Genomic DNA, 23,839 nt, shown 5'->3' with positions numbered 1-23,839 from the left:
CGTGAGGGCACAAAGTGACACAGAGGGCTTTTCATGTGACGAATCCGATCCACTGGCATACTGGGTCTTAAGATTAGACCACTGGCCAGAACTGGCCCAGTATGCCATGGAGTTGTTGGCCTGCCCTGCTTCCAGTGTCCTATCGGAACGGGCATTCAGCGCAGCAGGAGGATTCGTCACAGACCATCGAACTAGACTCTCCACCGACTCAGTCGACCGTTTGACATTCATTAAGATGAATCAGTCGTGGATATCAAGCTTTGATGCACCTGATGCAGACCTTGTAGACTAGGCTATCGTTGTGATGTGGCAGTTGAGCCTCAGTTTAAGCCTGGACCATGGTGCCACCCTCAAACCCTCCTCTCATTCTCTTTACGTTCACAGAACCTCATTTTGGTTATGACAAAAACGACAATGTTTGCGCACCTGTTCCACAGGTGCACACCTTTACAATTTTTGGGCCTCCTTCAACACCAGCTCTTTGGGGTTAAGGTGGGGAGGCTATGCTAAAACAAAAACTACAATGTTTGCGCACCTGTTCCACAGGTGCACACCTTTACAATTTTTGGGCCTCCTTCAACACCAGCTCTTTGGGGTTAAGGTGGGGAGGCTATGCTAAAACAAAAACTACAATGTTTGCGCACCTGTTCCACAGGGGCACACCTTTACAATTTTTGGGCCTCCTTCAACACCAGCTCTTTGGGGTTAAGGTGGGGAGGCTATGCTAAAACAAAAACTACAATGTTTGCGCACCTGTTCCACAGGTGCACACCTTTACAATTTTTGGGCCTCCTTCAACGCCAGCTCTTTGGGGTTAAGGTGGGGAGGCTATGCTAAAACAAAAACTACAATGTTTGCGCACCTGTTCCACAGGTGCACACCTTTACAATTTTTGGGCCTCCTTCAACACCAGCTCTTTGGGGTTAAGGTGGGGAGGCTATGCTAAAACAAAAACTACAATGTTTGCGCACCTGTTCCACAGGTGCACACCTTTACAATTTTTGGGCCTCCTTCAACGCCAGCTCTTTGGGGTTAAGGTGGGGAGGCTATGCTAAAACAAAAACTACAATGTTTGCGCACCTGTTCCACAGGTGCACACCTTTACAATTTTTGGGCCTCCTTCAACACCAGCTCTTTGGGGTTAAGGTGGGGAGGCTATGCTAAAACAAAAACTACAATGTTTGCGCACCTGTTCCACAGGTGCACACCTTTACAATTTTTGGGCCTCCTTCAACGCCAGCTCTTTGGGGTTAAGGTGGGGAGGCTATGCTAAAACAAAAACTACAATGTTTGCGCACCTGTTCCACAGGTGCACACCTTTACAATTTTTGGGGCTCCTTCAACACCAGCTCTTTGGGGTTAAGGTGGGGAGGCTATGCTAAAACAAAAACGACAATGTTTGCGCACCTGTTCCACAGGTGCACACCTTTACAATTTTTGGGCCTCCTTCAACACCAGCTCTTTGGGGTTAAGGTGGGGAGGCTATGCTAAAACAAAAACTACAATGTTTGCGCACCTGTTCCACAGGTGCACACCTTTACAATTTTTGGGCCTCCTTCAACGCCAGCTCTTTGGGGTTAAGGTGGGGAGGCTAGGCTAAAACAAAAACTACAATGTTTGCGCACCTGTTCCACAGGTGCACACCTTTACAATTTTTGGGCCTCCTTCAACACCAGCTCTTTGGGGTTAAGGTGGGGAGGCTATGCTAAAACAAAAACGACAATGTTTGCGCACCTGTTCCACAGGTGCACACCTTTACAATTTTTGGGCCTCCTTCAACACCAGCTCTTTGGGGTTAAGGTGGGGAGGCTATGCTAAAACAAAAACTACAATGTTTGCGCACCTGTTCCACAGGTGCACACCTTTACAATTTTTGGGCCTCCTTCAACGCCAGCTCTTTGGGGTTAAGGTGGGGAGGCTATGCTAAAACAAAAACTACAATGTTTGCGCACCTGTTCCACAGGTGCACACCTTTACAATTTTTGGGCCTCCTTCAACACCAGCTCTTTGGGGTTAAGGTGGGGAGGCTATGCTAAACAAAAACTACCATGTTTGCGAACCTGTTCCACAGGTGCACACCTTTACAATTTTTGGGCCTCCTTCAAAGCCAGCTCTTTGGGGTTATGGTGGGGAGGCTCCGCCAACACCAAAACTACCATGTTTGCGCACCTGTTCCACATGTGCACACCTTCATAATTTTTACGCCTTCTTCAACACCAGCTCTTTGGGCTTACAGTGGTATGGCTCCGCCAACACCCAAACAACAATTTTTGCGCACCTGTCACACAGATGCATATCATTGTAATTTTTTTCCTTACAAAGGCAATTATTGCTTTCATTACCAGCACTTTCATAGGGATATGGTGTCAAGGCATCGTCCGCACCACCAAATGCCCAATTTTTAAGCATCCTTCTATTCAAAGTCAAGAGACAACAGTATTCATCCAAAACATCTCTAATCTTGTTCACTATGCACTACATTGTGGCCCCTACCCCTAACCCTCAATGTATCCGTGCATATATGTCTGTTTCTTGTGAGATTTCAAGTTAAAGTGCACCAAACACCATTTTACATGAAATAAAGTGCAATTACATACATCTTTGGACTTCTTGAAACATTTGGTAATAAAAGCCCCATTGTGGAAATACACCCGTTAATTATATGCACATTTAAAGAGACAGCACCTTTTTCCAAAAAAACCTCTAATCTTGTTCCCAGTGCACTGCATTATGTCCCCATCATACACATTGGCTAAGCCGTTGATTAGGAGCAAAAGAAAGGTGCGGTTAAGCAAAAAAGTCATTTTTGAAGGTTTGGTATGCTGTAATTCTGGTTCTGGACATGCTACAGAGCTGAAACTTCACAGGTACACCTTTTAGAACCCCCAGACACTAAATCCAAAGAAATCTCTTTTTTTTTTTTTTTTTTAATTTTTTCAATAATTGGCTATCTATCAAAAACGACAATTTTTAAGAACTTTTTTTTGTGTGATTAATAGTCCCTGGGGCATGACCCAGAACCCTAGGCACTTTTTAGGGGCATTTATTGGGTTTTAGGGCTTAAAAATTGTGTTTTTTGATTACAGAAGTTCGGGTCCCATTGATTTCAATGGGGTTCTGAAATCCGAACCGAACTTTCGTGAAGTTCGGGTGTTCTGGTCGAACCGAACTTTTCAAAAGTTCGATCATCCCTATTCACTATAACGTCTGTCCAGTTTTGTAGGACAAGCGTCATATTGTGTATATTTCTCTAAGGAACTTAAATAAATTAAATGGATGGCATTACTGATATCTATCTCTCTTTAAAATCATTGATATATTTGTATAAGAAACACACAGTACCTTCAGCAGAGCATATTTGTTCGGCTAGTTCATTTTTTAAGTCTTTCAAAGAGTCAAAGTTTTCTACAAAACGGACCCTTTTAGGATCTCCAGCGATTTCCTCTAGCTGAGTCCGGTTAGCTTTTTTAACGCCAATAGCATATACATTGACTTTGTCTCCTCTGACGACATCAGCAGCTTCCTTCACGCTGTCCTGTGATTCACCATCTGTCAGGACTATCAGATGAATGGGCACATTCCCAGCCCTGGCATTTTTTGGGTCCACTATGATTTGACGAGTGAAATTTATAGCTGCTCCAGTGTCTGTTCCTCCTCCTAACTGTCTGATATTTTGCAGGGCTTGTTTTAAGCTGTTCTTACTGTATGCATTATCAATGCCAAATTCCAGTCGTCTCCACTGACTATATTGTACTGCCGCAACACGGACCTTCTGAGGACCTATGTCAAACATGTCCACCAGAGATTTCAAAAATGTTTTAATGTCTTGAAAATCTTCTTGTTCAATACTTCCTGAGCCATCAATGAGTAGGTAGATGTCAGCTAATTCTGTGTTTAAACATCCTGAGGAGGAATTTCAAATTACTATTAAAATATTGAACAACAAACAAATGATATAATACAAATAGATCATATTAATGTAATTGTTAAAAGCATTTATAAATGCAATTTTTCTTTTGTCTTTGAGCCCATTAACACATGTCTCTTTCAGTGCATTGCATTAGCATGCGTTATGTTGTGAATTAATGTGATTTGCATTAATGCAGCCAGGTCAAATGAATAGGCTGCCAATGCACCAGAACAGGCAAAAAATCAGACATGCAACATTTGTTTTCCAACACAGAGCACTACAATGCATGGTAGTGCTTTAAAGTGCATTTTGCTATGCTGCAAAGCATGTGTGTTGAAGGTGTGTTGGGTTAACATTGACAATGAGTGGCGCTGCAACATACTAAGGAATTTCAGTCTAATTCGAACTGTAAACATATTTCTGAAACCAAAGACTGTGTGTGTTATTAGAGTACCATTTAGAAATAATGCTGTTTTTGTTAAGCCAAAGATGATTTAAAGATTTGTTGTAATCATTTGATGAAGATTTTTGTTTTGTTTGTTCACTTTGTCACATTTGAATTTGAAAAAAAATCTAAAGTTTTCGGTTCAACCGACTTAAAATTTATCGATTTGAACGCTTCGAAATGAAAAAATTGGTAAATTTGAAGAAAATTTTAAAGAGACATAAAACAAATTTCGAATATGAATTCCGAACACGAATCCTGAATACAATTAGAATGTCCCTATGGTCGAATGTCATGTATGAGGATACATTGGAAGTTTGATATATCCAGAGACAACTATCCATCCATCCGGAGTCTGATTATCCCTAGTGGGGAACAGCATGCTTTGACTCTCTGGTGAAACAGGATTTAAAGCTGGAGGTGAACTGCTAGGAGTCACTGGTGGTGGATTGATTTTGAACACCTGTTCCCGAGATAATCATTTCACAGAGGTGGCAGGATTCATTCGTTCACTTTTGGACTGATTGGATATCACTGAAGGATTTTTCGATCCCTTTCTGTTTGGTTTTGTTTTCTTGTGTACAATAGTTACATTGTGTGCTTTTAAGGCCCCGTTCACACTGCGGCGACGCTACTTCCCGGGCGACCTCACAGGAGCGGCCGGCACGGACTTCATTTCATTGAAGTCTATGCAGGTCGCTCCGGGTCGCCCCAAAGAAGCTCTGGACCCTTTTTCTAAGTTGGAGCGACTTGTGTCGCTCCTATTAGAACGGGTCCACAGCTTCTCTATGGAAGGCGACCTACGGTGACCTGTCAGGCGACCAGGTCGCCCCAGTGTGAACGGGGGCTTAGTATGAGTATTTGTATTTGATTTTGTCACCTATTATTATTACTGATTCACACGTCACATGTATAGCAATTTTTGGATATACACAGATTGCTCTGAATTTATATTATATATTTTTATTAATTTGAACAAATCAACTGAATTTAATGAAACAAAATACCTAGATTAACGAATCGAAATGAAATGAAACAAATTTTTTTTTCATGCACATGTCTATCATCTAGTAAACCGCAATAAGAGAATGTTAGAAATAAAAAACAAATGTAACATTACTGTGAATAAGTGTGTTATTGTTCTGTGTACCCAAGTTAAGATGTGCATGCTGCCAACATAAGCTGAATTTGATAGTAAGTCTAAGGTATTTATAAAAAAATAATTAAGTAAATAAGAAAAATGTTCTGGCAATTATTGCAATTGTTAATATGTTTTCTTCTAGTAAAAATTAGAAACTCGACAACTGGTTTCTTGCTATTTATAAACTGCATAATAACCCAAATAGCAAGGATAACGTGTCACAAATGTGTGGCCTTGTTGAATTGTAAGTCTGTAAACTTGCTGCAGATTTTCACTGGAAAGTTCTACACTTGCAGAGCACTTGAAGCATAAGTTGTAAACAAATAAAACAAATTCAGCCAGTTCCAAAGTCAATCCACTCCATCCACATCCAAATTTTTAAAGACTATTGACAGAAAATGAGGAAGGCTAAATAGCCATTAAAAGCACAAGTTGAAGCACACGTTCTAGTTGACACTTTTCTGAATTGTAGCAAATTTGCATGGCAAGTCTCTAGCAAAAGCAAAGTTGCAGTGGGGAGTCTAAAGCAAGAGCTCTGCAAGTCTACAGCATGAAAATTCAGCCACAGTGTCCCCTGTGGTGGGATGACTATTACATAACATACCTGAACCAGAACTTGCAGCAGACTTGCGGAATGTTTGCAAAAAAAGTTAATCTGGAGTCATGCAATTGTGCAACAAACCTCTGAAACCTGGCAAGTCTAGCAATAGCTTGGCAAGTCATTTTCAAACTTGCAGCACAATTGCTTGCTATCTGGGAATCATACTATCAGGGATCAAAACAACTTGCATCTAATAGGTGATGACCAGATATTGCATAAAAAGATCACATTGGTCTCTGCATGTGATCAGGTTATGATTGCTTTAAACAGGATTGTACAGGTAAAATGTTTGCTTCTTCAGCCAAAATCAGCTGCAACACATAATGAATAAATCAGGCAAAGCCCTCGCTGCTCAGTGCTCAGTGGTCTAAACTATAGATACAGTATATACATTTTTTTTCCTTTTGTGGTAGGTATTGTAAGGATTCCCAATTTTTGATACCCTTTTTACTTTGTAGCAGTGAAACTTTATATTGTAAGTGTCTGAAGTTTTCCATAGCAACCATTAATATTGCAGACATCCAATACATGGTACACAACAGAAAGGAATAATCTAACTAGTTATGGACAGCGCAAGCATTCACTGTGACAGCAGGGCTCTTGCTTTTCGTGGTATTCTTACCTTTTCTTGTCTGGTATGTTCTTTCAGGCGCTGCATAATTTATATCAATAACATTTAAAATCTTCTTCACTAAAATATCAGCCTGTGATGAAAGGTCAGCAAATGTCTTGACCTTGAGATAATAGCGATCAATTGGGTAGGATGCGACTTGGGTCATTTGTGTCTCATTGGCTTGGGCAATCCCAACAGTGAACATTTTGACATTTTGTTTGTGAAGTAGCTTAGCTGCCTCTGAAACATTGTCTGCAGAGGACCTGTGAGTTACCAGGATGGCTATCTTTGGTGTTCCCTGGCTCTTTCTCCTGGATTGCTTTCCACCAAACACATCAGTTCTTGTAAAATTAATAGCATGTCCAATATTTGAAATCTTTTCTTTTGAAGTTTTTAATTCTCCAAGTAACTGTTCCACAAGAGTTTTGTTGTCTCCTGTATCCAAGGTTGCTATTATTCTTGCACTGCTGTCAAACACAATTATTCCTAAGTGAACACATTTGTCGCTGATCTCTAGACCAGATACAACTTTCTTCAAGAAATTGTTCAGATTGCTGCTTTCTGATTGGCTGTGTTGGGATATATCCACCATTAATACTATATCTGTTGCCAAACTTTGGAGACAAGCTGTGAAAAAAAAGTAAATGTAAGTTTCATTGTCAACTAGGGAAACTAAGTTACATGACAAATGTTTACTTTTGTTTTGACAATTAAAAAATAGTTAAATACATTTTCCTTAAAATGGAACTGAACTATACCACTGAAATGGCAAGTTTCCAGAGCTCAACAGTCATACAACAATTTTTTTGCGCTGTTTTTGAGAGCTAAACAACCCATCTTGGGTGCAGCTCATTTACCAGTAGAGCTACTATTATAACTATGTCAGCTCTAGTAATTATGTCAGCTCTTGTGTGTGTAGTGAGGATTATTTTCTTTTGAAAAACTAGTCCCCTGTAATAATCATAAATAATCAATAAAAAACTACAATATTAGTACAACTGACAGTCTCTTACAATAACTTTTGAATTGTGAAATCCACTTCAAAGCATTTAATGAGACCTTGCAATTATTTAACAGGTACATTAGATTCCAGAGCCCCATCCTTAGTTCCTGACTGTTGTCTTAATGCACTGAGATAAGACCCAAAAAAACACCCTGATTTTTGTACAAAGCAGTGCCCCAGTGACTTATTGCAAATCCAAAACATGGGGGTACCTAAATATCTAAAGAAAATTAGTACCGTCTTTGAGGGCTGCAGGCACAGTAAAAGTGGGGGGTGGTGCTGGACAGGGTGGCTGCTAGGCAGATTCTTGGTCAAGTTTCTTTTTACTGCCATGTAACAGGCATTTATATTACATAGTTGCTGGTAGAACCAAAGGAGATTCCACAATTAAATTTTATAATGTATGGTTGGCTTAAGACCTTTATCTGGCCAGTAATTATTTCACCTTGCTAAAATGGTTAAAACTGTAACCAAAAGCTAGAATGTGGATTTAGTATCAGTCTCTGTGTTTCACCCAATGTATCACTTTTTAAAGCCCATGAAATGCTTTCAGCAGGGCCAAAGAATAATAAAAAAATAATTAAAGTAACTTTCGTTTTTTCTATATTTCAGATTATCCTCTTACTGAAATCTAGAAATGTACATTCCTTAATTGTATGGTACAAATACAAGATTACATAAATTAAGACCAAGGGTTATATGTTGCCAACTTCAGGTGAGGAAACTGGCAAACAAGGCTAACGGACAGCCCATATAACCCTTCCTACACTCAGTGATCCTCAGTTCCTAAGGTCAGGAGCAGTGTGTCACAGGACTGCTGTAATACTTTAAATGGTTGCTGCGGCTATGGCATAAAGTGTGACACTTTCCTTACTGTTGAGAAGATTTTGTAGCATCACCTGCAATGCATTCAGATGCACAATGGCCTGCTTTGTGTGTGTACAGTCCCATCCTTGTAGGTGGTTCCTTAGTTCGTCATAAGCACATACTCTCCTACAGACAAGCACATTTCAACTCCAGCATTTGGCCAAGATTGTGGCCCAAATCTATGCATGAGCCTTCACTGGGATATCCAGCAATAAATGCACATATTCGCCAGCACACCAAGGATCCTTAAATATTGTCCAAAGGCATTTTTATTGCAGAAAGATCACTTCACAAGAACAAGTGCAATGTTTCAGAGCTGCACAGGACACCTTTGTCAGGCATGTGATGATCACATGCCTGACGAAGGGGTCCTGCGTGGCTTCGAAACATTGCACTTGTTTTTGTGATGTGATCTTTCTGCAATAAAAGCCTTCAGACAATATTTGAGGATTCTTGCTGTACTGGAGAATATGTGCATTTATTTGTGATGTTTCCAGTAACCAGCTGGTAGTCGTTACAACACCCACTATTGAAGAGCCTTGTTTCCAGGAACAGGAGAATATAGACAAGACTGGGTTATCCAGCAGCCTTTAGTTGTGAGACTCCAGATGGCTCCACCCCTTCTGCTCTGCAGCAACAAGTTAGTTGTGAATACTCCTCAGGGGAACCTCTTACCCTCATGGCAGACATCGACACAAAAGCAATGGGATGAGGGGACATAGCAACACATACTGCGTGAAGGGCCATGGGGAGGTTTACTACAGTTACAAAAAGTGAGTTTCAGGTAAGGGGCGGGCACACATTTGCAGTATAGATCTTCTTATGTACTGTATGTACAGTCTAAATTACACAATAAATTCTGTCCAGTACAAATATGAATTCTGTAATACCTATAGAAAATAAATAGATTTAAAGAGTAACACAAAGTAACTGTAGATCACTAATAATAGCTGAATGAAAAAAAAATGTACCAAGGTGTAGAAGCTACTGCAATTACAGTAATTATTTTTAAAAAGTCATTTTACCTGCTGTTGCACTCTCTGAGGCATTAGGGACACCAAAGTTTGTTGAGATTGTTGTTGGTGTTACTGGGTTAGTAATTATAAAGTTTTCTAAAAAAAAAAAAAAGAAAAAACACAAATAGATAAATGCAAGTAAGACATTTAGGGGGTAAAAATTCTTTACAATATCAAGCACAAAGTAAAGTTAAGAAACACCTTTTTAAATTAAATGGGTAATTATAATGCTTTGAGTCTTTAATACACATGCACACACACGCAAATAAAAAAGTTACATAAGAAAAAATTCACCAGAAACAGTTTACATCCCTTGGGGAAGGAGGAAGATTGGAGTACTTTAAAAGCCGTACATGGTTACGTAATGGCTAAGATTGAAATAAAGACACAGGTCCATCAAGTTCAAAGTGTGTATGTTTTATGTGTTTGATCCAGAGGAAGGCAAAAATTGTACACGCATAGGCTAATTTGTTGTAAGCATGTAAAAAAGTCTTCTAGATCCCATACAGGCAGTTGGATAAGTCTTTGGAATAATCCGTCTTATCCTCCTATCAAGTTTAGGATTTTCCATAGCCCGGTATTATTCTGACTGAGGAGGAAATCAAAAAGTTTTTTTGATTCACCAGCACTCTTAGCAAATACCACTTTTGCTGGGGAAGAGTGTAAAGGGCCCCTTTCTCAATTGAAGGTTAAACCTCTTTTCATTAAATCTTAAATTGTAGCCATGTGTTTTCTTCAGGGACCTTAGAGTAAAATAAGATTATCTTTTATACAATCACCTTTTTTATATTTATACATTTTTCTCATATTACGTCTTTTCTCTAGCGTGAATAAATGTGATCTTTGTAATTGTTCTTCATAACTGAGGTTCTCCAGACACTTTTAACTTTCTTGTCTTTCTCTGAACTCTTTCTAGTTTAAGAACATCCTTTCTTGGCTTGGCAACCAAAACTATACTGCATATTCAAGATGAGGTTGAACCAGTGTTTTACAATGCGGCAGAATTATCGACTCATCTCTTGAATACTGTATATGGACTTTTTAATACAAGAGAGTATTTTGATAGCTCTCTTAGCTGCAGATTGGCATTGCATGTTGTTGCTAAGTTTGTGATCCACGAGGACCCCAAATCCGTTTCCATCACAGATTCACCCAGAGCAGCCCTTCCTAAAGATAATATTGCATTCATATTTTTAGCATTTAATTCCATAACTTTACATTTTTCAATAATAAACATCATCTGCCATAAAGCTGCCCATTCCCTATGTTTCTAGGTCTTGCAGTAACAATGATACATCTTGTACCGAATGTATTCAAACACTTACAGTATATGTGATGCCTGGCCAACAAACCAGTAACCTTTTGGGTAGTTAAATCTCCTCTGCATATTAAGCTACTCTTGAATGGCTGTGATCAGTATCATTAATTTTATAGCTTTATACTTGCACTTGTTGTTTTGTTATCTAAATTACATACATGTAGAAATCTTTTGAATTTTACAGAAAACACACAGAGTGGTAGATTTTGCAAAACACCACCTCTATGCCCATACTAATATTTATCTGTTTACAATTTCCTTACATTTTGTCTTTGTTAGGTTGAATAAGCTAAAATCTGAGTGCTCAATTATTGCATGATTATATTGTGTCCCTCAACATGTCCATAAGAACATATGTACCAATCCTTTTTTTTTTATATAGATGTTTTCACATAAATTACATGTTCTTTTTTGTTGGTAATTGCAGGATATGGTTTTGCCTTTATTTGTGCCCTACTTTACTGAATGATCTACTTGTGAATGGTCTACATTATACTCAAGACTGATCAAAAGTTAGCCTTACATATTATATCATGGAAGATATCTATGCCTTTATTATATTTAAAGGTGTCAGGAGTTCATTCTAAAAGAACCCTGCTGATTTGTTGTTAGAAATTGCAGTAAGATCATTGGCCATCTAAAGCAATTGTTGTGCCAGCTTTCATCTCAGATGCAGGAAGACAACTGGTTCCAAATGTGTTCCAAGCAACTGACCTGCAGAGGTCCAAAGAAATAGGACATCTGCGGCTGCTCATTATACCTCACGGAATATTTGTAAATAAAAATATATTTGTACATTTATTATTATTATTATTATTAACATTATTATTCAGGATTTATAGAACATTGATAGATTGTACAGAGCTTTACAAGATATAGAGAGACAATACAGTTAGGTAAACCCTGCTCATGAGAGCTTACACTATAAATAGGAGGGACAAGAGAAGTTTAGAAATCTCCTCTGTAGTAGGGATGATCGAACGGTTCGGGTCGACCATCGTTTCGACCCGAACATTGGCTGTTCAAAATTCGGCCGAATTCCGAACTTTTTGCTGAAAAAGTTCGGAATTCGGCAACCAGAACCGACCAAAATGCAATGGGACAGGAGCTGGGCTTTAAAAGCCCGTGATTGGACCAGAACCATCAGTAAAAGCCAATTGAGGGGGCAGGAGAATGCTAGGTATGTGATTGGAGTGACTAGGGGGTCCAGAGGCCAATCATTAGTGAATACGCCCCCAGTATATAAGATAGCCCCGCCAAATTCCTAGCATTGTAATACAGGGACGTGGAAGAGAGGGAAAGCAGTTCTGTTACTTCTGCTTCAAAGTGTAATTTAGCAATTATTAGTGTGAGGAAAGGGATATCTAGTGTAGTTAGGGTGCTATTTTCCACTTTAGTTAGCTTTAATAATCTAGTTTCTGTAGGGAACGTGTTAAGTGCCAGGGTGACCGTAGTGTAGTTTAGAGTTAACTGACTCTGACTGCTATGGCAGGGTGACCTTCTATGTCAGGGTGACCGCTATAGAGAAAAGATTGTTTCTCTTAGGTCACTTATAGAACAGCGATATGGCTTCCCGCCTGTCAGCCTGCTTTTTGCTGCAGGCGTTTATAGGGCTTTTTTGAGGACATGTTTGGAGTCAGGCATGACATCTGAACTTCTGTGTATGGGTATATATACACACACACATGTCTGTATATATACACCTACACATATATAGGTGTGAAAGTAGCATAACACTATGCTTGCGCTAATGAAATAATTAACAGGCATATGTCTCCGCTCCTATCACACCTATATGTGTGTATGTGTATAAATACATATAAGTGTGTGTGTATATATACCCTTATACAGAAGTTCAGATGTTTTGCCTGCCTCCAAAGACCCCATAAAAATGCCCAAAAAAACGCCTGCGCCAAAAAAAACGCCCAGGTGTGTTATTGCAGGCGGTTTTTTTGGGCATTTTTTTGGGGGTCTTTGGAGGCAGGCAAAACCTCTGAACTTCTGTATAGGGGTATATATACACACACACGTATACATATTTATACACATACACATATATAGGTGTTATAGGAGCGGAGACATATGCCTGTTAATTATTTCATTAGCGCAAGCATAGTGTTCTGCTATTTTCACACCTATATGTGTGTATGTGTATAAATACATATAAGTGTGTGTGTATATATACTGTATAACTTCTGTATAGGGGTATATATACACACACACTTATACGTATTTATACACATACACATATATAGGTGTTATAGGAGCGGAGACATATGCCTGTTAATTATTTCATTAGCGCAAGCATAGTGTTCTGCTATTTTCACACCTATATGTGTGTATGTGTATAAATACATATAAGTGTGTGTGTATATATACCCCTATACAGAAGTTCAGATGTTTTGCCTGCCTCCAAAGACCCCCAAAAAATGCCCAAAAAAAATGCTTGCGCCAAAAAAAAAAAACGCTCAGGTGTGTTATTGCAGGCGTTTTTTTTGGGCATTTTTTTGTGGGTCTTTGGAGGCAGGCAAAACATCTGAACTTCTGTATAGGGGTATATATACAAACACACTTATATGTATTTATACACATACACACATATAGGTGTGAAAGTAGCAGAACACTATGCTTGCACTAATGAAATAATTAACACCCATATGGCTTCTCTGCTATCACACCTATATGTTAGCATATGGGTTTAGAAGATAAAGAGTGTGGTAAATGGGATAGGGCAGGAGTGAGGGTGATAAGATGTGGTACAGAGAAGAGGGGTAAAGGAATAAGAATGTATTAAAGTGGAGTTCCACCCACAAGTGGACTTCCCCTGATATTCTTCCTCCCCCCCCCTCCTCCGGTGCCACATTTGGCACCTTTCGGGGAGGGGGGGGAAAGGGTACCTTTTTTTGATAGGTACCCTTCCCCACTTCCGGGAGAAAGGGCTGCAGCGCTGTCACACGTAAGTTGGGCTCCCTTCTCCTTCCCCCATCGTCGGGCCAATTAGAAAGCGCAGCACGCTTCCCTTACAACGAATGGAGGCAGCACCCGGCAGTTAATTTGAAATTCGGCTGGGGTGCCGACATCGTGGGCTCCCTGGACAGGTAAGTGTCTATATATTTAAAGTCAGCAGCTACAGTATTAGTAGCTGCTGACTTTTTTTTTTTCCCCAGCTGGAACACCACTTTAAGAATGGAAACTATTGCAAGAAGAAAAGTTAGAGAGTATATTAACCTCCCTGGCGGTATGATTCTTTCGGATTTTAGGTGCTGAAAGCGGTACCATTATTTTGCTTGCAATTCTGGAGAATGAGCAGCCCAAACCAGCTATTTACTAATGATTTCTTTTTACCGTGTGTTCTTCTTTATAACATCCCGAGTATGATAAAGTTTGAAACACAAAATCCTAAATTATAATATAATAAATAACTATAAAATAATAATATAATTATAACACTTTTTTTTTTCCAAAAAATAACACTTTTTATTCAATAAATGATAGTAAATCATGTAATCAAAAACACTGACATTTTTTTTTGTCAAACAAGGATGCAATATATTTTTTTTTTTCCCAAAAAGGATGCAATATTACTCTTCATACTGCTTCAATAAACGTCCCGGGTGTGGAAAATTTTGAAACAGGGTACAGCGCAAAGTCCAACATCACAGTCTGGACAGTAGTACCGTGTTTCTTTTCTTATTTTCCGCCCGGTGTCGTCGTGCTTGGAACAGCACACCACACACATTCTTGTGGGTGCAGTCTTCTTCTCCGTCGGCGGAATGAGGTCCATAAAATGACGACCGGTCAGTCGTTCGGGGTTCACGACACCAGCCGCACGGCGTCCGGATCGACTTACAGTTGGTGTCTGGTGCCTGAGAAAAATCAGCTCCGCAATTTTCCACACAAAGTCCGCATGGATCATAGGCCGGTCACTTTTCTTTTTCAGCAGAATGAAGGCATTCCATAAACACTGCTCCAGGAGGTGTCTGAAATTTTTTTTTATAGTATTTCTTCTGCTGTTTCCGCATTGCTGGATAGAAGGTCATGGCCTGGTCAGCTCTGTCCACACCTCCCATGGTGTTATTGTAATCCAGGGCCAGTTGCGGTTTCAGCACATCTTTTCCCCCTTTTGTATGGACCATGACAGTGGCCGTGTTATGGATGATGCTCATCAGGCAGACATCTTTTTTGTCGCGCCATCTAAGTGCCAACATTTTGCCTTTCTGCCAGGCAACTAACTCTCCAGGCTTGAGTTTTTTGTTGGCAAAGCTGGGGGGGCATGTCACGCCGGTTTGCTCTGACGGTCCCATAAGCATCCGTCTTATGCTGTAGGAGGAACTCAAACAGTTCTGGGGAGGTATAAAAATTGTCTGTAGTGACACAATACCTCTGATCCAGCAGAGGCTCAATCAGCGTCAGAACTGAAGCGGTTGCCATCCCATAGCTGCTGAACCTTGGGTTGAACTTAGTTCCAAATATAGCCAGAGCTGGATTCACACAGCATAAAGGATTTTATTCCAAAGCGTGCTCGCTTGGACGCAATATATTGGATCCAGCTAAGTCTCCCTTTATACGCCATAAGACTTTCGTCAATGCAAATGTCTCTTTCTGGGACATAGGACCGCTGGAAGTTTTTCAAAATTAATTGATAAATGTCCCAGATCTTTTTCAGCTTCGGAGCCGGATGAGATGTTTCATCAAAATCCTCATTGTTGGCAAAGTGCAAATATCGCATTATAAGGGAAAATTTGTACTCCGACATTATGGTCCCAAAAAAAGGAGTGGCCAATAATTTGTTTGTGGTCCAATACCACTTCTGCAGGGGTTTCCCCTCCACTCCCTGCAGAATAATAAGGCCCAGGAATCTCCAGATATCCGCACTGGTAACGGGTTCCCACATCCTGCTCCTGGAAAACCGCCGATGTGCTGCGGCTTGTTGTTGCTGGTACCGGTTGGTCTCCACAACAATTTTTTCGATGACCTCATCAGTCAAAAAAAGCTGCAGATACGCCAAGGGGTTATCCTCCTCAACATCAACTTTGAGACCAGGCGTTCCGGTATACGGGAACCTTGGGGGCGCTACGTGCTCCGTACCGCAGTCGATCACGCACCAAGTACGCACATCGCTCGGCACATCATCATCACTAAACTCACTTTCGTCGGATGATGAGCTTTCCCATGCATCGCTGTCACTCCACTCTCCGTGCGATTCGGGATCGCTGTCACTATCGCCCAGCAGGTCATACATCACTTTTGATGTTGCGGCACGCTTGCTTGAGGCCATGGTCGCTCTGCAATAATCCAGATACAAAGTATGGAAATAATGCAGGAAGTGCAATGGAGAAAGCACTGGGGGGCATAAAAAGGTCACTTTATTATATTTTGGGAATGTAATCCAATAGGATTACAGTGTGTCAGTGTGTTTGGTGTTTATACTTTTTGAATTTGCCGCCGGTTCCACCCCCCGGCGGACGTCACGTCGCCGGAGACGGAAGCCGGGGCTTACAGACGATCGAGAGGAACATCCGCCGCCGGACACCGCTCTCATACATCGCTGGATCCTGGAGAAAAGGTAAGTGAAACCTCCACCAGGATCCAGCGAGCTTCCTAGCTCTATCCCGAGTGTGACTCGGGGTTACCGCTTTTGGCTCAAAAATCTTACCCTGAGTCACACTCGGGAATACCGCTAGGAAGGTTAAAGGGTGGAGATAGTAGGAATCACATTTTAAGGCTTCATTCACACACATATGTGAATTGGATTTGGGATTCCTTGCATCCAATTGGCATGACAGGAGAGTGGGACCGGCTCTCAATAGAGCAAGTTTCACACAGCTCCAGCACGGTCACGGTCCCCATTAAAAAGGGGTCCTGTGCGTCTTTGGTTTCCATTCAGGTGCAAATTCAGGCAGAATTTCTGACCTGATTCGCACCTGGACTGGTGAACAGGGACGCACTGGACCCCCTGCTGCGAGCCACATCCGTAGCATGCGTGAACGGAGCCTTAAAGAAATGCTTACTTGTAGTCTGTCCAGAGTGCCAGAGTTCAGCACTGTTGTGAGTGATACTTTCTTGTTTCTGTCTTAGTTGAACAGCCCTTTTAAACGTCCATACCACTTAAGTAGAAATTATCACTTCGGTAGAAATTATTATGACAGATGCCCTAATCCCAATAGTTGTTCCTAATTTATTGGGATATTGACTGGGAAAGTGCTTGCCAATTAATCAATTATGAACTAATGAATGAGAAACAGGATGCATATCTGGACAGCAGCATTGTCTGCCTGGGGTTGGGAGTGTTAGATAGACTGGCAAATTTAAATACACTAACAAATTGAAGTCAAACACCAGCAAATATTTTATAAGCAGCTACAACAAACACTTTTTCCTTTTTGGGATAAAGGTTTTACATGAATAAATAAAAGCCCATCATTGTAAGTACCCCTGCCAGTGGTATAGACTGCTACAGTCTGCAAGAGAGATTGTTCTTTTGAAAAATCACTTAAGCCCCGTACACACGTACTGATCGTCGGCCGAACGATCGGCCGTCTTTTGTCCAGGGCTGTCGTGTCTGTTGAAAACTGCAAAAGACTGCACACAAATTTTGTCGGCCAACAACAGCCGACTGCAGAAGTGATGTCATGTGATGGTTAACTTTCCTTGTCTTTTTTTCTTTTCTGAGCATGCCCAGTCTTGCAAATCTGCTGTCTGTCGGCCGAAATCTGTACTGACTGGCGAACAATCGGCCGTTCTGGTGTTGGCCAACAAAAATTTTAGAGGGCAGAAAGCCAGGACAGAAAAGAGGGGCCAAAGCCAAAGCGGATGTTAATTGCTGTATGTTAATGCCTCTTTTCAAAATAAAAACTTTTGTACAAGAAAATAAAACAAAGTTATCCTAAAAAAAAGAAATCTAACACAGACATCACATCTATTTATTGGTTAAAAAAAGTTTGCTTTTGGGTTCAGTACCGCTTTAAGCTCTCTGTCGTATCAAACAAGACAACAGTATAGTAAATCTATCCCAATAATATAGATATAAATTGAACAATTGTAGGTTAAATCAATGAACCATAATACAGAGGATTGCAAGATGATAGTTTCAGACAGACAGGCAGCACTAAAGTGATTAAAATCAATCTACCGCAATACAGAGGACTGCAAGATGACAGTTTTAGTCAGACAAGCAGCAAGGTAGTGGTTAAAATCAATGCAACAAAAAACAGAGGATTGCAGGATGACAGTTTCAGACAGACAGACAGATAGGCAAGGAGATAGCAGGTAAAAGTCAACATATCTGTGAAGCGAAAAAGTAAATGCTGAGAAGATGAATGCACAATGTTAAATTGCCATACCAATTATGTAAAATTTATCATGGCACTTAAGTCCCCTTGGCAGAGAGTGACGTGTACAGTAAAACATGAGCTACAGTCACACAGAACTGAGCTCTGCAATGTATAAGAGAATGAGATCTGTTATTGTCTCACCTTGTGTTCCTTCCACATAATATGTCTTCTCAACTACCTCTTGAATGGTTGTGACCATATCCTTTGAAATTGTGTTTAAGTCTCTAAAATTGGCTATCTTGAAGGCAAGTTGAGGAGATGTTGCCATCGCTTCCAGTTCACCCAAAGAAGCCTCTTTTACTCCAACTGCAATAATATGAATGCCGTCCTGTTTCAGAGCAGAAATTGATGGATTTACATCATCATTGGAAGACCCAGATGTGATCAAAAGAAGAAGTTGTGGGTACTTTGATTTGTCTCTTCTAGTTTTGTCTGACAAAAGGACTTCACGGACCTTCATGAGGGCATTACCAGTCATTAATGACCCACCTTGAAACAAAAACCTATTTTTTATATACGTTATCATTGGGTTTCTTGTCTTGAATTCTGACAGAGAGAAACCAGTGTTGATGTCCTCGTTATACTGTATCAGACCAATGCGATAGAAATCAACACCTATTTGCATTTGACTAATTATTTTTGATACATAGGATTTGAGCTGGTTGAACATTTTTGATCCCATATTGTCTGAACTATCCACTAGAAATATAAGATCTCCATATTTTGGAATTTCTGCAATCATAAATAAAAAAAAAAACACAGTGTGAGAAGTCAAGTAAATTAATCAACAGTGATTGAGTGATTATCAGATTTTTACCTTACCTGTGTCCTGAGCAGATGATGGCTGCAGCCAGCTAAGTATCACAAGCAGTCCAAAGACAAGTTTCATTTTCAAAGCCCAAGACTTTTGTCAATATTGAAAGCTGAAATTTGAAAAAAAAAAAAAACATGGATTAACTTGACTCAAAATAAATAGGTCCATCAATAGCATTGGTAATTGTACATTTACTATGTATTATAGGAAGAATAAAGAAAAACTTTGTAAAAAGGGTGAAACCACAAATTCCTGTGTTAGTGTAGCAGGATTTGCAGGCATTGGGCCTGATGTGGGTCTGCCAGGGTTACCGCTAGTAAAAACAGCACATTTAAGCATGTTCTCCAAGTGTGAGCACTGAGACAAGAAACAGTCCAGCATCTTTGGGTTTTGTACTTATTTTTGGAACTTGGATGGAAGAAGAGAATGAGTGGGATACTCCTCTGGCTCGACTATACACTGTAAGGGACAAATTGAGAAAAAAATGCCTTCTGATGCTGATTTGACGCCGGCTGAATGCCGGTCAACGCCGGTTGGCGATTGTTAACGCTGACTTGCTGACTTGTGAACTCTGGACTGACTTTGACACTCACCGGTGACACAAAGTCCTTATAACAGCTCCCTTTAGCCTTACTGGCTGAGGTAGCAACTTGTAACACTGCTGCAACTCTTAACGCTTCAGGTTCCGCACCGGCACCCTCTTTACATCTACACCTCTCTTCAGGGCTTAGACTCAGGCACACCCTTTTCTAAGCTTCCTCCTAGTTAGCTGGCTCCTGGATCCCTCTGACCTTCCGGAGTGGTCCCCTATCCTAGGCAGACCCCAGGGCAGTTTACAGTACTCACGACTCTGCTTTACTGGAAACTCCGGCCCAAACAGCTCCACATGGTCCTCAGCACACTGGATCCCTCTCTGCAGCTCAGCTCAACCCTCTGTCCTCTAAGCCGACTGCCCAGGACACCTTCCTCACTCTGACATGAGGAGAGACAGCCATCACCCTCCTCCTGGAACTCTGCTTCCCGCCAAAGACCCCCTGTCATGCGCTCCCCTCAGACTTATACCCCCTCCCAGGATGCATTGTGGCATATTCTACCCTCTCTGGGATAGATACAAGCCCTGGTGTGCTATTGGTCAGGTTTCCTCCACTGCCCAATGAGATCACTCATTGAGTACAGTGGGGAGACTCCCCAATCTCAACAGCCACACCTAACAGCACATGACAGTTTAACTAACAATTAACGCCCTCCTGATAAGCAGGCAGGGTCACCCATATACTTTACCTAGCACCCACTAGGAGGGTGCTATATCAGCATATCTGTGATTTTGTTGGGAAACCATAGGCACATGGCGAGGCCTTATGGGTGCAAAGATAATGTCTTAAATGGTGAGGCAATCTAGATGGACAGATAATATCTTATATAGTAAGTCATTATGGGTGGACAGATAATATTATAAGTGGTGAGTCCTTATGGTTAGACAGATACTGTAACATACTGTATATGGTGAGGCTATCTGGACAGACAATATCTTATATGGTGAAACCCTATGGGTAGACATATAGGAGGAAATTTACTAAAACGGGTGCACACAGAATCTGGTGCAGTTGTGCATACTAACAATTCAGCTTCTAGGTTTTATTGTCAAAGCTTAACTGAACAGGCTAACGTTAGAAGCTGATTGGTTACTTTGCACAGCTGCACAAAATTTTGTGTGCACTAGTCTTAGTAAATCTCCCCCTATATGTCTATTAGAGTATGCAACAACAAAGTTAAATGTTTGCCATTTTGTGCAGTAGAGTATGAACTAGTCAGAGAGGCATTACTTTGACATAATTGGTCAGCTTGAACGTGAATTACAATATATGTGAACCAAATCCCTGTTTTTTTGCAGAAGTTTGCGAGAAATTTCTAAGGGTGTATAGCAATGTGGTTAATTCAGAATTGTCAGTGTTAGCATGGGGTCACAATCTTTTAGCACCTGATGTGTTATATATACACTATATTGTCAAAAATATTGGGATACCTGCCTTTACATGCACAATATTAATAGCATTCCAGTCTTAGGCCATAGGTTTTAATACTGAGTTTGCCCAATCTTTGCAGCTATAACAACTTCAACTCTTCTGGAAAGGCTGTCTGCAAGGCTCAGGAGTGTGTCTATGGGAATGTTTGACCATTCTTCCAGAAGCACATTTGTGAGGTCAGGCACTGTTGTTGGACGAGAAGGCCCGTCTCGCAATCTGCGCTAGAATTCATCCCAAAGGTGTTCTATTGGGTTGAGGTCAGGACTCTGTGCAGGCCAGTCAAATTCCTCCACCCCAAACTTACTCATCCATGTCTTTATGGACCTTGCTTTGTGCACTGATCCTAATCAGTTGGTGTAGGGGGGATTATGGTGTGGGGCTGTTTTTCAGGGGTTGGGCTTGGCCCCTTAGTTCCAGTGAAAGGAACTCTAAAGGCGTCAGCATACCAAGACATTTTGGATAATTTCATGCTCCCAACTTTGTGGGAACAGTTAGGGATGGCCGCTTCCTGCTCCAACATGACTGCACACCAGTGCACAAAGCAAGGTCCATAAAGACATAGATGAGCAAGTTTGGGGTGGAGGAATTGACTGGCCTGCACAGAGTCCTGACACTGAATTTAACATTTTTTTTTTTTATTTTTTACTATTTTGGGCCAGTTTTCCTTTGATAATAAAAACAAATCAGGAGATATCAATTACCATTTACCACAAAAAACAAGGCATAACCCACTTGGATACACTAAGTAGTTGTGACTATATGTACAGTTTTACCAACACACGGCAAAGTTGCAAAATTGTGCTCAGGTATTAAGATGTGTTTTACCCTAAGGTGTGAAGGGGTTAAAATATATCATGAGTAACAACGCACACTTGTGAATAGTGGTGGAAACCTCTCAAATTATATATTTATAGATAGGTACTGTATATGATTGTCCTGTGCATAGAACACATATACATATATTGTCTGTATTAGTCAAATAGCTTGGTTTTCCGGCGTATAAGATGACTTTTTACCCCAGGAAAATCTTCTCAAAAGTTGGGGGTCGTCTTATACGCCGAGTATAATATTTTCAAGGTACCTTCAAGAGAGATGCCCAGGAGATTGGAGCGATGCAGGGACTTTTTCTTCAGTTTCGGGCACATGTACATTATCGGTGCCGCGTCGCATGTTCAGGAAGTTCTTGATACCGTAGCTGCTCTCTGGCGGCAGAGTGATCTGACTGTCATGCACTCTATTGCTCAGGCGACGGGACTACGGTATGTGAGGTGACTCGCAGGGAGCGGGAGATTTAAAACGAATCCCGATGGCGGCGGGTAGCATGGCACTGGCAGCACACAGTGAGTAGGGACTATATGCATATTCTAATGTCTTAAGTACCGCACTGTAGAATCCTTAAAGTGCCTTACTATGATTAGCATTAGGATTTTCAGTCACACGGCGCACTAGCTGTTGCATTACTCTGTCACAGTGTGCTACATGGCTTTTGGGTGCTAACTTTGTTAATTTATAGCTGTACTGAATGATAGACTATAACACAGCTTATAAATAACAAAATCGGTACCCAAAAGCTACGTGGCAAACTGTGACAGAGCCATGCAGCACCTAGTGTGCTGTTTGAATGGTTATCTCACTTTCTTACAGTACCTTGGAGACATACGAGAGATCTGAGAAAATGTTTTTCAATGGTGTTGCCTTGCTTTGGAAGGGGGGTAGTCTTATATGGCGAGTATATCTTAAAAGCAATATTTTAACTTCAAAAGTAGGGGGGTCATCTTATACGCCCAGTCGTCTTATACGCTGGAAAATATGGTATATAAAATCCTCAATTTTTATTAAAATCCCGAAATGTACACTCACATGAACAAGTGCACTTTAAACTGTGCACATGGATTGTATAAGTGCATTGGCCCCTTAAGGAGCTTCAGAAAATCGACATCGCCTTCTAACCAACCATGATGGTTAGAAGGTGATGCCGATTTCCTGATGCTCCTTAACCACTTGCCAACTGGACACTTTAACCCCCTTCCTGCCCAAGCCATTTTTTAGCTTTCAGTGCTGTCGCACTTTGAATGACAATTGCGTGGTCATGCAACACTGCACCCAGATTACATTTTTGTCATTTTTTTAAAAATAGATAGAGCTTCCTTTTGGTGGTATTTAATTGTCACTGGGTTTTTTTATTTTTTGCTAAACAAATGAAAACATTTTTTGAAAAATTCACTGATGTACGCTGATGAGGCTGTATTGGTGATCACTGATGTGCTGCACTGATGGACACTGATATGCTGCACTGATGGGCATTGATGACATGGCACTGATGGGCACTGATGAGGCTGCACTTATATTCATCACTGATTGGCACTGATAGGTGGCACAGATGGGCACTGATAGGCGGCAGCAATAGGTACTGATAGGCAGCACTGATGGATACTGATAGACAGCACTGAAAGGCATTGATAGGCATCAATGATAGGCAGCACTGATAGGCATTACTGATGGGTACTGACAGGCAGCACTGGTGGGCACTGATTGGCAGCACTGATGGACACTGTTAGGTCTGCACTGATCATCAGGACACTGATGATCAGCGCTCTGATTATCAGTGAATATGTTTTCTGTGTGGACTGCCGCTTATCAGCTCTGGGCCAGCTGACAGCGTGCGAGTAGAGTATTGGCGATAACCTAAGGACACAGCAATCACAAATCACTGCCAATGCACACTGCAATGTGCGCCCGCTCTGTAGCTGTCA

At 40.9% G+C, this 23,839-nt stretch overlaps 1 protein-coding gene across 1 annotated transcript in view; it reads right to left on the bottom strand.

The window, feature by feature from the left end:
- The window catches only part of COL6A6 (collagen type VI alpha 6 chain), a 353,383-nt gene that overhangs the window by 179,017 nt on the left and 150,527 nt on the right, over positions 1-23,839 (bottom strand). Inside the window, exons 3-7 of the mRNA XM_082258062.1 lie at positions 19,071-19,152; positions 18,390-18,980; positions 9,606-9,692; positions 6,720-7,337; positions 3,343-3,903 (exon numbers count right to left, since the gene is read on the bottom strand). Coding sequence (XP_082114188.1) covers positions 3,343-3,903; positions 6,720-7,337; positions 9,606-9,692; positions 18,390-18,980; positions 19,071-19,137 — 1,924 coding nt within the window. The 5' untranslated portion in view covers positions 19,138-19,152. The remainder of the gene's footprint in view (positions 1-3,342; positions 3,904-6,719; positions 7,338-9,605; positions 9,693-18,389; positions 18,981-19,070; positions 19,153-23,839) is intronic.

The sequence above is a fragment of the Pelophylax lessonae genome (assembly GCF_965119305.1).
Source record: "Pelophylax lessonae genome assembly, chromosome: 5".
Lineage (NCBI taxonomy): Eukaryota > Metazoa > Chordata > Amphibia > Anura > Ranidae > Pelophylax > Pelophylax lessonae.
The sequence above is the reverse complement of the archived record's forward strand: the minus strand, read 5'-3'. Positions and strand labels throughout refer to the sequence as shown.